The following is a 16,141-nucleotide window of genomic DNA, read 5'->3' on the forward strand; positions in this document are numbered from 1 at the left end:
AATGTATCTGTTTGCTTGCAACAGTATCTTTAAATGGAAGGAAAACAATCTACATTTCGAGGGCTGAACGCAGTATTGTAGTAACTCCTATTAAATAAAGAAGGACTTATGACAGTATTGCGTTCAACACTCGATTTGTTTGAAATTCCAAACTGAAATAAAAATTACCTCGAACACAATGTTTTTTTTAAATTGCATAAATAGATTACCTTCTTCTTCACAGCCGTCCATATTGCAAAAGTCATGAGACTCACAGCACTGAAGGCAGTCATTTTGTCCACTCAAAGGTATACACCTCTTACAACATATAGAAAATATTATTAAAATGAGGCGAGGGGGAAAAATTATTAATTCACCTTTTCGGTATAATGATATACATATGTATCACTAGTTTCATGTAACAAAAGGACCATGATGGTCCTGAATCGCTCACCTGTTCCCACATGTCCCAGTTTTGAGTATGACGTCGTTTTTTCTATTATTTGACATAGTGACCTAGTTTTTGAGCTCATATGACCCAGTTTTAAACTTGACCTAGATATTATCAAGATAAATATTCTGACCAATTTTCATGAAGATCTATTAAAAAATTTTGGCATCTAGAGAGGTTACAAGGTTTTTCTATTATTTGACCTATTGACCTAGTTTTCGAAGATACGTGACCCTGTTTTAAAATTTACCTAGATATCATCAAGGTAAACATTCTCACTAATTTTCATGAAGATCTCATGAAAAATATGGCCTCTAGAGAGGTCACAAGGTTTTTCTATTTTTATACCTACTGGCCTAGTTTTTGACCACACGTGACCCAGTTTCGAAACTGACCTAGATATCATCAAGGTGAACATTCAGACCAATTTTCATGAAGATCCATTGAAAATATGGCCTCTAGGCAGGTCAAAAGATTGTTCTAATTTTAGACCTACTGACCTAGTTTTTGACCGCAGTTGACCCAGTTTCAAACTTGACCTAGATATCATCAAGATGAACATTCAGATTAACTTTCATATAGATCCCATGAAAAATATGGCCTCTAGAGAGGTCACAAGGTTATTTTTATTATTTGACCTACTGACCTAGTTTTTAAGGCACTTGATCCAGTTTCGAACTTGACCTAGATATCATCAAGTTGAACATTCTGACAAATTTTCATGAAGATCCATTCAAGGGTATGGCCTCTAGAGAGGTCACAAGTTTTTTTATATTTTAAGAACTACTGACCTAGTTTTTGATTGCAGTTGACCCAGTTTCAAACTTGATTCAGACCAACTTTCATACAAATCCCATGAAAGATATGGCCTCTAGAGAGGTCACAACGTTTTTTCATTATTTGACCTACTGACCTACTTTTTGATGGCACGTGACCCACTTTCGAATTTGACCTAGATATCATCAAGATGAACATTCTGACCAATTTTTATGGAGATCCATTCACAAGTATGGCCTCTAGAGAGGTCACAAGGTTTTTCTATTTTTAGACCTACTGACCTAGTTTTTGACCGCACATGACCCAGTTTCAAATTTGAATAAGATATTATCAAGGTGAACAATCAGACCAACTTTTATACAGATCCTATGAAAAATATGGCCTTTAGAGAGGTCAGAAGGATTTTCTATTATTTGACCTACTGACCTAGTTTTTGTAGACACGTGACCCACTTTTGAATTTGATCTAGATATCATCAAGTTTAACATTCTGACCAATTTTCATGAAGATCTTGTGAAATATATGGCCTCTAGAGAGGTCACAAGGTTTTTCTATTTTTAGACATACTGACCTAGTTTTTGATCGCACGTGACACAGTTTCGAACTTGACCTAGATATCATCAAGGTGAACATTCTGACCAATTTTCATAAAGACCCCATGAAAAATGTGACCTCTAGAGTGGTCACAAGCAAAAGTTTACGCACGGACGCACGCACGCACGGACGCACGCACGCACGGACGACGGACGCTGCGGGATCACAAAAGCTCACCTTGTCACTTTGTGACAGGTGAGCTAAAAATGTTCGACCTTGTTTCAAGATAGAAAGCTGGAAATAAATAACCATGCAGTCATGTAAAAGTGTTAATTATTCTTCTAAAAGTTTCAGAGAAATATTGATACAGCATTTGTGATACAAAATTGTTAAAGAAATTACTGAACATGTGATATTAAAAGAGATTTTAAATCTGTTTCAAAAGATGTTTCTTTTGATAAAACTAATACACACCTCCTTTTGAATACAGCCTGACTGGTACAGTTTTTCTCCATGAGGCTTTGTGTAACTCTCTACGTAGCAAACCTCAACAGTAATGAAACAATGTATGTCTTTATTATATACTTGATATATACTTATATACTTGATTTCACAAGTAAGGAAACAATTCCGCTTCGCACTCTAAATCATGTATTGTGTATTTTGCCCGGACTTTATTTTATTTATTAATATTCATGACGGGACACAGTTTTACAAATACTCAAAACCCACTCAGTTTTGTTTTAACACCGATACACCTCGATATTCCTTGGTCAAAGAACAAAGCAATAAGAAACAAAATGGGGATATATATTATAAAAGGGTCATTACAACAGTATTCGGCTCTCGTAGCAAAAGTCTCGAGTCTTATATATTATCCTAGATCAAGGTACTATTATAATAACCCTACTGCATCATACGTTTTTTAACACAATAAAACACTTCTTAATTACTTTACAAAAGCTGTAGCCTTAGTTCGATAAGAAAGCTTTGTTTAATATCAGAAGTAAATGCATTCTTAATTATAATATTAATAAATAAATGTACCATAGTACCTTAAAGTATGAAAGCGACCTTTGCCAACTGCAAAGCAAGTGATTAAAGAGAATACCAGTATCGCAAACAGGATAATATGATCAACATTATATAATTGGCCAAACGTACCTCATGCAAGGAGCAAGTAGTGACTTTATCACAATATTTGAGGTGTGGAATATCTCGGCAGTCGAAGCACTGAACTCCACCTGCACAACAGAGTATAGAATGGGTAAATAGTTACAGATGTAGCTAAAAATCAATTATTAGTGATGGAAGGATTTTTGTACAAACATCATATTTATGTTCAGTCCACTTCATTATGACGTCGTCTAATGCATTAATCAAATCGTGAGAGAGTTAATTTCGTGAGTTAATTTTGCACAAATATTATTTGAATTCACAATTGAATATGTACAAGTACAAGACAACTTTTTTCTTCATTTGAATTATGGTACACCATAAAAATAAAATTGAAAAACAAAAAAAGGTGATAAACTGGTTACAGATTTCTTTGCATTTTTTCCGCTCAAGTAGTGGGTGAAGCTTTCCAAAAAGTTTTATATATGGGCCGTTTCATGAGAAAACCAATATTAGTGACATGATATAATTATTGCATAATTAGTAGTTTACAATACTGGAAAATCAATGTTTTTCTTATGTTGTTGCAGAAACTAAATACTAATATACTGTAATTCAGTTATCTAAGGCAAATCAGATCCTACCATATTGTTCATATCAATTTTATTTGTGGTGTCATGGCAATGAAAATTCCAAAACAACCAATTAAAAATAGAGGTGTATAGATAAAAGGCCCGTGATGAAACCAAAAATATACGGTTAAGTTATTTTTCAGTAAAATTATTTTAAACTGTTCCTAAATATTCAAATGTATGATGTTTAGTAAGTGATACGCATAAATTTGTTGCATTAATTACTTGAAAAATACACTCCATGCACAACGACGTCATACTGCTTTCATGACGTTCATAACGTCACGTCTCAAAATGCCTTCGGTGACTTATTTAAAAGCATTGTAGTTCTTCAAGTAGAAAAGATAATAACTTCAAATTTTCAGATTTGAAATGTAAATGAATGTTCTTTCTGAATGTGTTGGTATCTCAATTTTGAACTATTTGTCACTAATACAGGCTTTTTCATGGAACGCCCCATATGTATTCTTATTAAAAGAATATTACTTTGATTGGTTCCTGTATTGTTGTTTGTGTAGAATGCTGTAGCTGAATTCCACTCTGTTGTAGTTGACACTTTAGCGGATGATGGAATTGGTGTTGTTGTTGTTATTGCGAGTGTTGTTGTCGTTGTCGCCGCCGTAGTAGATGTAGTAGTTGTAGTAGTAGTGGTAGTAGTAGTAGTAGTAGTCGTTGTTGTTGTAGGCATTTGACAAACTGGAATTTAGATAGATTAATTGAATTATTGTATATAAAATAATGTATTTGAACTTAGCTTTTATGTCCATTTCACTGCAAACAGGCTTTTATTTTGATGCCCAGACCGTCATATGAAAATATGAGTGTTTGTGTTCTTAAATGTATTAACCATCTTACTTACATAAACAATGACATGATTCAGATATTGTATATTGTTACCTTTGTCTTTCAAAGCGAATTTCAATGGATAACCATATCCTGCGGCTCCTCCTGGTAAACTGTACAGCGTTGCCCCAAATGGTTTTCCGAATTCATGATGCAAGGTGTGAAAGCTTCCAAACGTTTTGCTGGTCATATTAATGTAAATAACAGTATAATTGTCCAAAGGAGGAGGCACAGGCTCCTTGTGGCCATGGAGATGAATATAAGAGTTACTGCCGTCCAGAAGTAACCCTGATACATCAGTAGATAGTGCTGTTATAGCTAAGGTAACAGGCCATATTCCGACGTTCATGCGGCCAAAGTCAGTGATAAATTCGTAGGTGTTTTCGAACTGTGATATGGCTTGCACAGTCGTCATGAAAGGATCCCCATACATTGTATCTCTATCATAACAGTACTGAATCACGCTTATGGGTTTGTCAGCTATAATCACAGATGGATTAGTTGCAAGATTTGAAATATGCGTTGTTGAATCAAGAGTGGTCTGTGTAGCATTGTCATGGTGTTGTATTACGGATGTATCATTTTCTGCACTATAGATGCGATAAAGATATTTTTCTCTAGGATACAGAGCTGGTACGATATAGGACTTCGACCAAAACTTTGTAGGAATCATTTGTTCCACAATATATTGAAAGTCTCCATAACCACTTGGAATTTTACTCGATCCAGTAGCGGAGAATACTGCTATTGGCTTACTACTAGAAATCACTGAGTCACTAAGATCGTATCTTGATTTAAACATATATGTGCTAAATTTATTCAAAGTAACAGAACTGCTGTCGGAGTATCGTCCATATTTTTTGGTAAGTTCAACATGCGTGTTATCTTCTATTATTGCTAGTAAAAATTCGCTAAAGGAACTACTATAAGGGTCATATGATGATATAACATATTTAGTTGAAAGCGCGTTAACGGGATAGGCTAGAAATCCTTCAACTGCGTCGTTTGAATGGTGAGGTAACACAGCAACAGAACATGGCTTGTCACACTTTATTTCTATTCCTTTCTTAGCGGTACTGGACGTGCCGGAACTAGTATGCATTATTCTACTTGATAAGTTCACTTGTATGTGGTCTACAGTGCTGAATGTCTGATCAAAATATATGTCTGGGGCTTTCACGGTAACGTTTGTCATGTTTGTGGATGTGATATGAAGCACTATTTTATCTGGTTTTGCGGTACTTTCCGGCACGGCAATCATGAAATGTTTTCCAGTGGTAGCTTTAGAAACAGAAAAAAAACTGATTATATGTTTAGGTATGACAACAGAGAAATATGTTTGTCTTTTGCAATTAAACGAAAATGTCAATAACAAATTACCAGACTGTTTTAATGGAGAACTGTTATTATTCAATTCATTGTTATTGAGTAAACACGTGTATAACTCGTTAGCTTACTGCAAAATCATTAATATTCGTGGGGGACTAATTTTCGTGGATTCCGTGGTTGTGCCAATCCACGAAATTTAATCCCAATGAACAAGTAAAATTTTCATTCATTTTATGTTCAAAAGTTGAAATCCATGAATTCATATCCCCACGATATTGCAGTTTTGACCAAAACCACGAAACTTCATGCCCACAAAATTACATGATTTTACAGTATTTGATGAGATGCTTGGGTTTTTTCATACCCTTTGTAACCATTTCAATTCACAGTGGAGAAACCTACACTGAATATAGCCAAAAAGTTAGAACCAAGTACTTTTGGATTTTGCTATCTGGTAAGATCTAAGTCATTTTATGTTTGTTTATATATAAATAATTTTATATGAAAGATATGTCTGTCAATGGAAGATGAAAATAACATTGATACTATGATCTGGTTTTACAACTTGACCTGTATCTGCTGCAACTCGACCTGTGACTTCTGCATCTCGGTCTGTGTCTTTTACGACACGAATTGTGTCTTCTACGACTCGATCTGTGTCTTCTCGAACGTCTATGAACTTTTCAGATTTTTACTGATCTATTTTAGCTCGATCATCAAGAAAGGCTTCAGCATCCTGAGAAATACCAGACAAACAAGAATGTACGTTTCCGGTCGTGACCCTGGCAGCGTTCGAAATATGTTTCAATATATTTTACCTATGACCTGTTTTGTCTAAAGGAAAATTGTTGTTTTGTTATTCTTTGTCATCATTTATCATCAGAGCAAAGGATTTTACTTACATGTACTCGTACAGTTACTGTATGTCTGTCCATAAACCAGTACTGTAACACTAGTTACCACACAGAGCTGTGAACAGTTACAAAGTAATAGCATTATACACTGTGGTTGCCGTATACATGGAATTCTATTTTTTATACTAAATGAAAACTTTCTTTTCACATTCTTGTGCGAGTTTAGTAGTAATTTATTTATCTTGAATCTAACTACTGAGTCCAATTCTTGAATGTCAACACAACTAATGATTTCCACGTTAAATGAATTCAGTACTGAAACATTAATTTCATACTTCTATAGATATATAATATTTTACTTACAAATAATTCGACAGTAAACTCCATTGTTCTTATTTTCAGAGGATCGTCCTTAGATTAAACATCTTAAAATGAAATGTCAAAGATGATAAGGAAAAAGATAAGGCAGACACAATTTTAAAAATTTTGAAATACAGGCTAGGTAAACTGTTAACAGTTCATTGAAAAGTACTAAACAGCGATTTGTTCCTATATATACATTTTTCTTATCAAGCTTAAAACGTTTTATGTCTATAACAGAGTAAGGACTTTCTGATGCCGGTTCCGGTTACTAGAACAGAGAATAGTTTGATGTCGCGTCAGAATGCACACGAAATTACACGAGGTTTTAGATGTATGTCTCCTGCTGTTATTGCTGTGTTCAATGCCTCCAGCGAGCCTATTCTTACTTTTGAATTTTTAATCAGACGCGACTAATCGGTCTATACGACTTCGCAATTTCACGTCTTACCAGTACAGTTTATTACAATGGACATTTTGTGCAATCGCTGTGAACGAGTTTGTGAAACAACCTCATGAGAACGACATAAAATTGTTTTGTTAATGTAAACTTGTCTACTCACTTTGTTTAAATGAATATTTCGTACTCGATAATATGATTAGTGTTTGATTAACCGTCTTATTACTAGAGAAGGAAACGGATATTGCCGCTTTACTCTACTGTCTCTCTCCCTCTGCTATACGTACAATTACCAAATGGAAAATACAATTGCTTATTAACATGCATCATTAACCCGATAGTTAAAGTGTAGCATCTAAAAACACTTTGATAAGATCTAATAAATTAACGTTTAAAACAATATATTTTTCGACAAAACTTAAATGTTCATTTCATCAAACGCTACGTTTGATATTAACATACAACTTTTACAGAGGCTTTCGACTACAAAACTAAGATTTCTTTATATTCGCATACACATATCGAAATGACGACATCTAAAATGATATTACATGTAGAAGATAAAATCAAGATTATTGGCATTTGTTGCGTTTCTAAGCCTGCTGATTTTGTCACTGTATCATGACGACAGGATATGTATGAAGAAGGTAGGCGATCACACGCGGGCATCGAAAATAGTGGCGTTTAGTTTAGGGTAGTGGATTCGGGTGTGTGTGGGGGGGGGGGGGGGGGGGGGGGGTCGGGGGGTTCCTCTCAAAATATTTTAACAATTAAGTTACTGTAAAATGACTTTTTCAGTAAGAAGTTCTCATGTGTTCTACCTTGTGCGTTCCTTATAAAAACGATGATTTATAGATATATAAATACAAATTTATTAAATGGTAATATAATCTGTCTCTGTAAAGGTTTAACCCTCTCGTCATACTGATATGTTCACATGACTGGTAGCAAGTCGCGTGTAGTACCGTACAATCGGGAAGAATTCTATTGCTTGTTTCCAGTATTTCAAGGGGTAATACGATGGCTAAGCTCGATCAAAAAGTCTTGAAATAGGTTCCTTTTGCTTTGAAAATATACCATATAATGTTTAACTTCCATGTCTCACGTGTTAAAAGTGAGAGTTCCAACTTCACCATTCCGATAAATATATCTATTATCAAATGTTCTTATAGATGTCCATTTTCCAGTTAACCTACCAAATTTTGTCTATTTTGAGTTGCAACATTTGATATTTACCTCCCGCAATCTAAATGTCAACCATTTATATTTAAACTAAATGTCACTTTTCAGTTTTGAAGAAAATGTAACTTCAGAGATAAAAAGTTTGTTACAAATATACATGCATATGGTTTTATAGTTTGTAGTTGCCCGTAGAAATAGACGTATAATTAAAGATTTACTGTCATTATACTGTTTTATCATCTTTATAGCATAGTTTGACAATTCACTTTTGTCATGAGACAAGATAAACCCCAAGATTCATTGTGGTATGCGTCCGTCTATTAAAAGAGTCTGTCCAATCAAACCATGACATGTTTATTAATATGACAGTATTTCTTAGTCATTAGAAAGCGGTAGTTTTGTCCTTTGATGTTTTACGTTTAACTTTGTCTTCATAAAGCAACCATCACGTTAAGGTCATCCTCATTTCATTTTGACAGATATCGGGGACTTGCGTACATCCGCCGTTCCTCTTCACCTTCTAAATGACGTTCTTTGACTTTCTTTATGAAAAGTATTGTATTTTCTTTGATTGGATAGGTCAAATTATGTTGTTTCGCAGATTTTATGATGACATTTTAACTCACAGTTTAAGGATAGTCTAGCTAAAGATCAAATACCAGTGATGGCCGATATGTAGATCATATTGTAACAAAACACTTGAGACCAATTAACTGCGCAAGGAGAACCTTATCAAACAAAATCAAAACACTTGATCAAACCTTGATAATCTTCTTATAATTCGAGTGAGAATTCTGGAAGTCCTATCTTAACTCGCAATGAAACTGCAAAAAAAACACAAACAAAATCACAGAACCTTAAAAGCTGACGAAAAGTTGGGATGCGTGTGCGTAGAAAAACCAAGATCATGGTCATACTGACCGTGTCATTCATAATAACTAATATTCTGTACTTGACACTTCTTTCGTTCATTGCCAAGAATATATTGCCGAGTCTGAGTGCAGGCGAGAAAACGGAGTATTTCTTCTTCTTTAGACTGTATTTCATAAATCATGTGATCAACCCGATTTTATACGGCGTTTTAGATCCACATTTTAAGAAGGTGATGCAACAGCTGAAATACAAAATTTGTACAAGGAAGTAATTACCATCACCTATTCCGAGGACAAAATGGTATAGTGAAGTATTTATGACGCTACTTTCTATCTTTGTAAGGACACATTTTCCAATTTCAATATACTTTATTTACTATTTAATTATTATTATTACTTATACTAAGCATTATTAATTAATGTATTAAATGTTCAACAATATGTGAGAAAAAGCATTTGTATATCATAAATAATGGTAGTTAAAAAAGTGTAATAAAAAATCGTAATCCTGAGCGCAAATTTAGTAAAGTGTTTGCATTATGTTAACGTGTTTCATTGTATTGAAAGAAAATAACCTGATTTGAGAAGTTTGAGCAATAGAGATAATGTAATATTTTCCAGAACTATGTGAATTTGAATGCCTTGACTCAGGTACTTGAAAAGAACTAATTGGTAACTTTGATTGCATTAAACTTGCATATTTGCTGACAGGATCTTATATCGCAAAAATGTGTGACAAATTACTTGCCATTAATTTTCACTGTTGTGTAACATTGTTTAAATTTGTAATAGTTATAAAAATGACTGTCATAAACTTTAAAAAGTTAAGTTTTAGTCACAGAATAACCTTCCTGGATCTGAGTAGATAAATGTTTAGAATGTATAAAATTACAAGAAGTGTTTGTGACCTATATCTTCCTTTCAGTGACTTTGCATAATGTTAATGAATGACATTGTGGGCAAACATTTTAATGTTCTGATAATCTGTATGTTTCTGGTGATACCCATTAAAACAAAGTTAGGAGAACCTGTCACATTGTATGTATTTATATCTTTGAATATGTATTTCTTGAGTGAGCTAGATATATATTATTAAAGTGTTTGAATGTCCTACTCGTTTCCTTTTCAATTGCCTTTTTGGAATTTCAAAATATGTCATGTGTTTTTCCTGACTATGTTGAATTCGGATTCAACCGAATTAATATATATATTATGCTAATGAGCCGAATCACTTACTTGACTTATACTTTGAATGAAACAGGCATAATTGCTGATTGTAAGTAAGGCTACATTTATAATTTTGAGAATATGTTTGTAGCAAATTGTCTAGGCTGGCGTTTTTCCTTCAGTTTGTGATCAGTTACCTTAATAGATTATGAACCATCTCCATCAATACATACGTTCACTACAGTAATTCATACAAAACAGATAGTCTCCAGTTCAGCAAGTGCATTCCGTCTTGAGGCTTCACAAACGACTAATATTATTGACAACGGGACATAGTTCATTACACGAAAATGACGTAGTATGCGTGAAATGAAACACGTTCGCACTGACTTGTTTCATGACGTACCATATGGATCAAATGTAAACCGACAGAAATAAGCAGTACTAAAATTGAATCTATAGGTACAAAATTATATCTCCACGTACTTTTCTGTGATTTGTAGGTAAAGGCTTATTATTGCATCTGCATAAAACTTCTACCAACAAATACAATTCCATTACAATTTTATTACTACCGGCTGTATCTGGTTACTGTTTAACAAAATGGTACATTATATGTTTTGTTGACATGTCCCACAACTCTATTTGTCGCTGTGGTATCCGTTTTTTAATATTGTTAAATGATGAAAAAAGGTTTAATATCGAAATAATTGTATTCATATTCATTTTGTTTTAAACCTAAGATCTTATAGCTAATTACTTTCATATCACATTTTGATCTTATTATTTAAGCCAGTGTAGGATAATGACTTTTTCCTGTTTAAGATAAACAAAATAATTAATTCGTAATGTTTTGAACAAAAACGCAAATTTATTGAGCGACATCAAAATTAAGAAAATATTAAAAAGTATCGACAAGACGGACTTCTCTGAATCTTTAATAAAAGACAGAATTTGGGCTATCATCTGTGATATCTATATTGCTACAGCACATTCTAGGAAAATAACGTTGAATTTAATTGATTCATTTTATTTTATACATTCTCTCTTTTCAGATATAGTCTGTCGTTCATTTCCCATGAATTCCGAAATGAATAAATCATTTCTTTAATATTTCTTTCCCTTCAGCTTGATTACGTGACATAAGCGATTTACTTTCTCCTATTTGTAAGTGTAACTAAATGAAGCCGAATCTGTTTATCAATTTAACTGGTTGCTTTCTATGCTTCCAAATGATCTTCTGATGAATTAAGTTAACTATCGCAACTACAGTTTTTAAGTATCATGTGTCGGTCGTAAAAATCTCTTCATTCTTGAATTCAGTGCTTTTATATTTAAGCCGGTGGTAACATGTGAGAGGTGTTGAACAATTCTTTAACTCCCAGGAGTGCAAGAAGAATTATAGAAAATGTTCATAATTCAATTTCATGTATACGAGAAACACTGGGATAAAAAGAAAACTAGCAAGGTTATCATTCACTCTATTACAATGTTATCACATAGCTGATCAAGGTTGAACACAATAAAAAAGCATCATAGTCGTTTATTTAGCTTGCAATATTAATACTTTTATAGAAAGCAATGGCAATGGAGTTAAATGTGTATGAATTACAGATTCAATAAAAGAGCAAAGCTTTCTCAAAATCCTTTATTTAGATTTCTCAGAAGTCCTCAATTTCAAAACATGTTACTAAGTTGTGTTGAAATAGATTTAAAAAAAAAAATAAAATAGAAGGTCGTGCCCTCTGGATGTCCTGTTATGATTATTGTGAAGTTGTATGTATTTTTTTTATATATATCAGCACCATTTAATTCCTTACAACCTGATGACAAAAAACTGTAAATTCAAGCAGATCTTGTTTAATTCATTCGCAGTTTTTACGTACTTTTGTCAGTCGTCTGAGGTGGACGTATACTTGTTTTATAAGTTTTAGGAGGAAAGTAACATTTGTTCTAAACACTTTTCCAAAAATTCCATAAACAAATCGACCAAATTTTAAACACTTTACTTTCCTTAGATGTATTGCATTTTTGCAGCACTTATAAAACATGCATTATTGTTATTTTTACGCGAATGACCAGTTTCAAACTGATGATGATTTAGTGATGATTACTTTTTAGTTACTTAATTTATGCAGTGTTAGTGGTATTCTTTCCTACGATTGTACTTTTTCATTGATATGATTTTCTTGGTTTTAATGTAATTGTATGTATTAAGTTAAATCATTATGAATCTTTCAGCCAATTTGCTTGTTGTAAATCATTTTATAGATATGTAAATTATTTGACAGAACTATATTACCTGGGTCAATTCATATATTTCTGTACTTATCGTGAGTAAGGTAGTCCTTGATTATCCCTGTTTGATAATTTACGAGGCAAAGGCGTATCAAATTGTTTTTATAGGCGTTTTACTTCTTACAAAAGTAAATATGAAAGAAAATAGCCATCTGGTCTAGCCCAGTATTTAGATGGCTTACACTATATGTTTGACTATGACATTCACCTTTAGGAATATGTAACTATATATTATGCTGGGAACTTTTCTTTTGATGGAAATATAACTTTGAAAGGACATATTGAACTCTTACATTTGTCGTCTTTCCTGTTTGTCTACATGTTTTACTTTGTTTTTGTGTTGTTGTGCATAATTAATATTTTGTTTATAAGACACACCCATAATTATTATGTTGAAGGAGTTTGGTTTGATTGTTTAATCATACGTAAAGACCTGTTAAATATAAAGAAGAAAATAATAAATAGAACAGTTTCGCCTTTTTATAAACGAGACTATGTATTAAAGTCAAAATCACAAAAAAGAATAGTAAATCTTGTTTTACTTGTATTTTATTAAATAATCAAATGATTTCTCGCTCTTTTGAAGTGTATTTCCATTGATTCATGATGTGTTGTTTCTTCAATTATGAACATAAAAATAAAAATCACTGAATGAAAAATGCGATAAATTATAGTAATTCTGGTGCATTACAACTTTATCAGATCGATATCAAAATGGATACATATTTGCAATCAAACATAGGAAATCATCAATTGTCATTTTAGGCGTATTAGTACTAAACGTATTCCAGTCCGGACGAGTGAAGATGTTTGTATTGTAATACGACAAGTACAAATCGGAAGAAAATGAAATGAGTTGGGGTCACTTTTACTTCAAAGTTTATAAATGATTATTATGATGGTGAAATAGTACGAAAGGAATACTTATTATAAAACAAATCAAGTATTACATCTTTCTAAAAACAATTAAATGTCCTAGACCAGGAGAAGAACTACAATACAAAATTGCCAATATGGATTCAGATGTGAACATACCTACAAGAAGGATGGGCTTGGTGATCTTAATGTTGACTACAATGACGAATTAGCTGAACAATTAAACGATGAATTTAGAAAAGATGTTATGCCGGTCACATGTTTTATTGGAATTGAAGCGGTCGCTGGATTCTTTGGGAACTTGTTAGTGATGTATGTCTTCTTGTTTCACTACCATGTTTGCAACTTCAGGTATTTCGTGCTTTGTATGTATGGCATTTATTGACTTTATCAGCACTTTGACCACAATGCCAGGTGAGGTCCTCACACAGCTTTATTGGTACATATATCCGCATAGAATTGTCTGCAAGATTAAATCTTTCTTCAACGTGTTCACAGTTACAGCTGAAGTATTGTGTCTTCTTACAATCGCCCTTGATCGCTACAGAAAAATTTGTACTCCGTTTGGGTGGCAGATACAACCAAAGTTTGCCATAGTTCTGTGTGGCGTGATATACGCCCTGGCGTTTATCTTAGCGTTGCCAGTCGCTTTCTTTTGGGGAATACATCATTCTGAAGAACAATACCAGAATCATACCGTTTTTAAAACAGAATGTGAAACGGACGAACAGTTCAACGGCACTAGTCATCCGCTGAAATACTCTATCGCTGTAGAATGTATCATTTCTATTTGTCTCAGTGTGATGATTATACTCTACCTATTTGTTGCAAGAAAACTAGTTACAGGAAAACACAACATAGTTGTGAAATCAAAAATCAAAGTTAAAGCGAATTTTCCTTCGTCTCAACCGGGCGCTTCTTCGGAGGTCTTCGACAAAAATGAGTATGAACTGAGCTCGAGACAAGAAAACAGCGATACAGAATGCTCTTCTGATGTAGAAAGTAAACCTAAGAAAGCCGAATATAATTATATCTCATCAGATGGTGGACTGACAACAGATGAGGCAGAAGACTCCACCGGTCGTACGATAAAGCTCACGCTGCCGATTGGAAATACAGAAAATCCTGTAAGAACACAAACAAAATCACAGAAACTTACAAGCAAACGTGGAGTTGGGTTGCGAGTACGCAGAAAGACAAAGATCGTTCTTATACTCACTGTGTTGTTCATATTTACCACAATTCTGTACTTGACACTTCTTTCGTTCATTGCTAAAAATATGTTGCTGAATATGAGTGCAGGCGAGAAGACAGTGTATTTCTTCTTCTTTCGACTGTATTTCATAAACCACGTGCTCAATCCAGTTCTTTATGGCTTTTTAGATCCACATTTTAAGAAGGTGATGCTGCAACTGAAACACACATTTTGTGTTTGTACTCCTCACAGTTTGCAAGAAAATAAGTGACTAAAATGGATTAGTGAAAAATTATTGACGATGCTGTCATTCGTGGCAGGAACATATCCCAGAAATTTATTTTGTATTCAAATTTTACTGAGTGCTTTGAATGAGCAATGGAAAATTTTCAATACAAGAAGATCAGTCTAAATAATAAATAATTATACTTAATAAGGTGTAATATGGATTGTAACTTTGTGTTCAATTTATATTTCGTGTTGCATTTACATACATTGAAACATTTTCACGATATAGGGACATTCCTATTCCTTGACCCATTTTACATATATTACATTTAAACTTGCACTTAACCTGCCACTAGCTGATTTCGAATAAAGTGTGGAAATCGCTTGTCACCAAAATTAAGTGCTTTGTAATGTAATACATCAATAAGATAATAAGAATTATTTGAAAACTTTAAAACGTTAAGATATTTTCCTGGACCTTAGTAGATCAGTTTTTCATAAAGTTAAATTAAATGTGCCTGACATGTATCTTCCTTTCTATGACTTTGCATTGTGTTGACAAATATCATCAATGGCATGTCGATCAGCCTTTAAGGGGAAATGCCACAGTTGCCTATATGTATATACACCCTTGTTATCCGGATAATACGAAATGCTGTGATAATTTCAAAATGCTACAAAATGGCAGATAAACGCTTCTGAAAATTTCAGATTTTTCGGTAAATTGCTGTGGCTTGATAAGAGATTTTAACCACCAGATGTTGCAAAAAGAACGAATGGTGATTTGTTTCCATGGAACTCAAACTATTTTACTGTATTTTTGTGAAAACAATACACAATATGTTAAATAGTATACAAAATACATGTAAGTTTAGTTTGAAAATTCATAAACAATATTTAGAGTTGTTTTTATGCTTGTATATTATACGGCTCTACCATTTCACTATCTGACATAGTTTAGAGTAAGTTGTTTACGTTTGCCGTTTTCAAGTCAAAACCATTTATATTGATCCTTGTGTGAAAAAATTAATAATAGCCGAAAATGACC

General features: G+C 33.3%; 2 protein-coding genes across 2 annotated transcripts in view; one reads left to right on the forward strand and one right to left on the reverse strand.

Moving 5' to 3' along the window:
- Nucleotides 1-6,941, reverse strand: part of LOC123547239 (uncharacterized) — a 30,924-nt gene extending 23,983 nt beyond the window's left edge. Inside the window, exons 1-8 of the mRNA XM_053551528.1 lie at nt 6,879-6,941; nt 6,564-6,630; nt 6,232-6,397; nt 4,387-5,613; nt 3,976-4,185; nt 2,906-2,985; nt 2,216-2,287; nt 210-297 (exon numbers count right to left, since the gene is read on the reverse strand). Of these exons, the coding sequence (XP_053407503.1) occupies nt 210-297; nt 2,216-2,287; nt 2,906-2,985; nt 3,976-4,185; nt 4,387-5,593 (1,657 nt within the window). The 5' untranslated portion in view covers nt 5,594-5,613; nt 6,232-6,397; nt 6,564-6,630; nt 6,879-6,941. The remainder of the gene's footprint in view (nt 1-209; nt 298-2,215; nt 2,288-2,905; nt 2,986-3,975; nt 4,186-4,386; nt 5,614-6,231; nt 6,398-6,563; nt 6,631-6,878) is intronic.
- A 7,136-nt stretch (nt 6,942-14,077) lies between these two features.
- On the forward strand, nt 14,078-15,136 carry LOC128559297 (neuropeptide Y receptor type 5-like). The gene has a single exon (XM_053550588.1). The coding sequence runs from the start codon at nt 14,078-14,080 to the stop codon at nt 15,134-15,136; it is 1,059 nt and encodes a 352-aa protein (XP_053406563.1).
- Nucleotides 15,137-16,141: the final 1,005 nt, after the last annotated feature.

This window comes from Mercenaria mercenaria, chromosome 9 (assembly GCF_021730395.1).
Source record: "Mercenaria mercenaria strain notata chromosome 9, MADL_Memer_1, whole genome shotgun sequence".
NCBI lineage: Eukaryota > Metazoa > Mollusca > Bivalvia > Venerida > Veneridae > Mercenaria > Mercenaria mercenaria.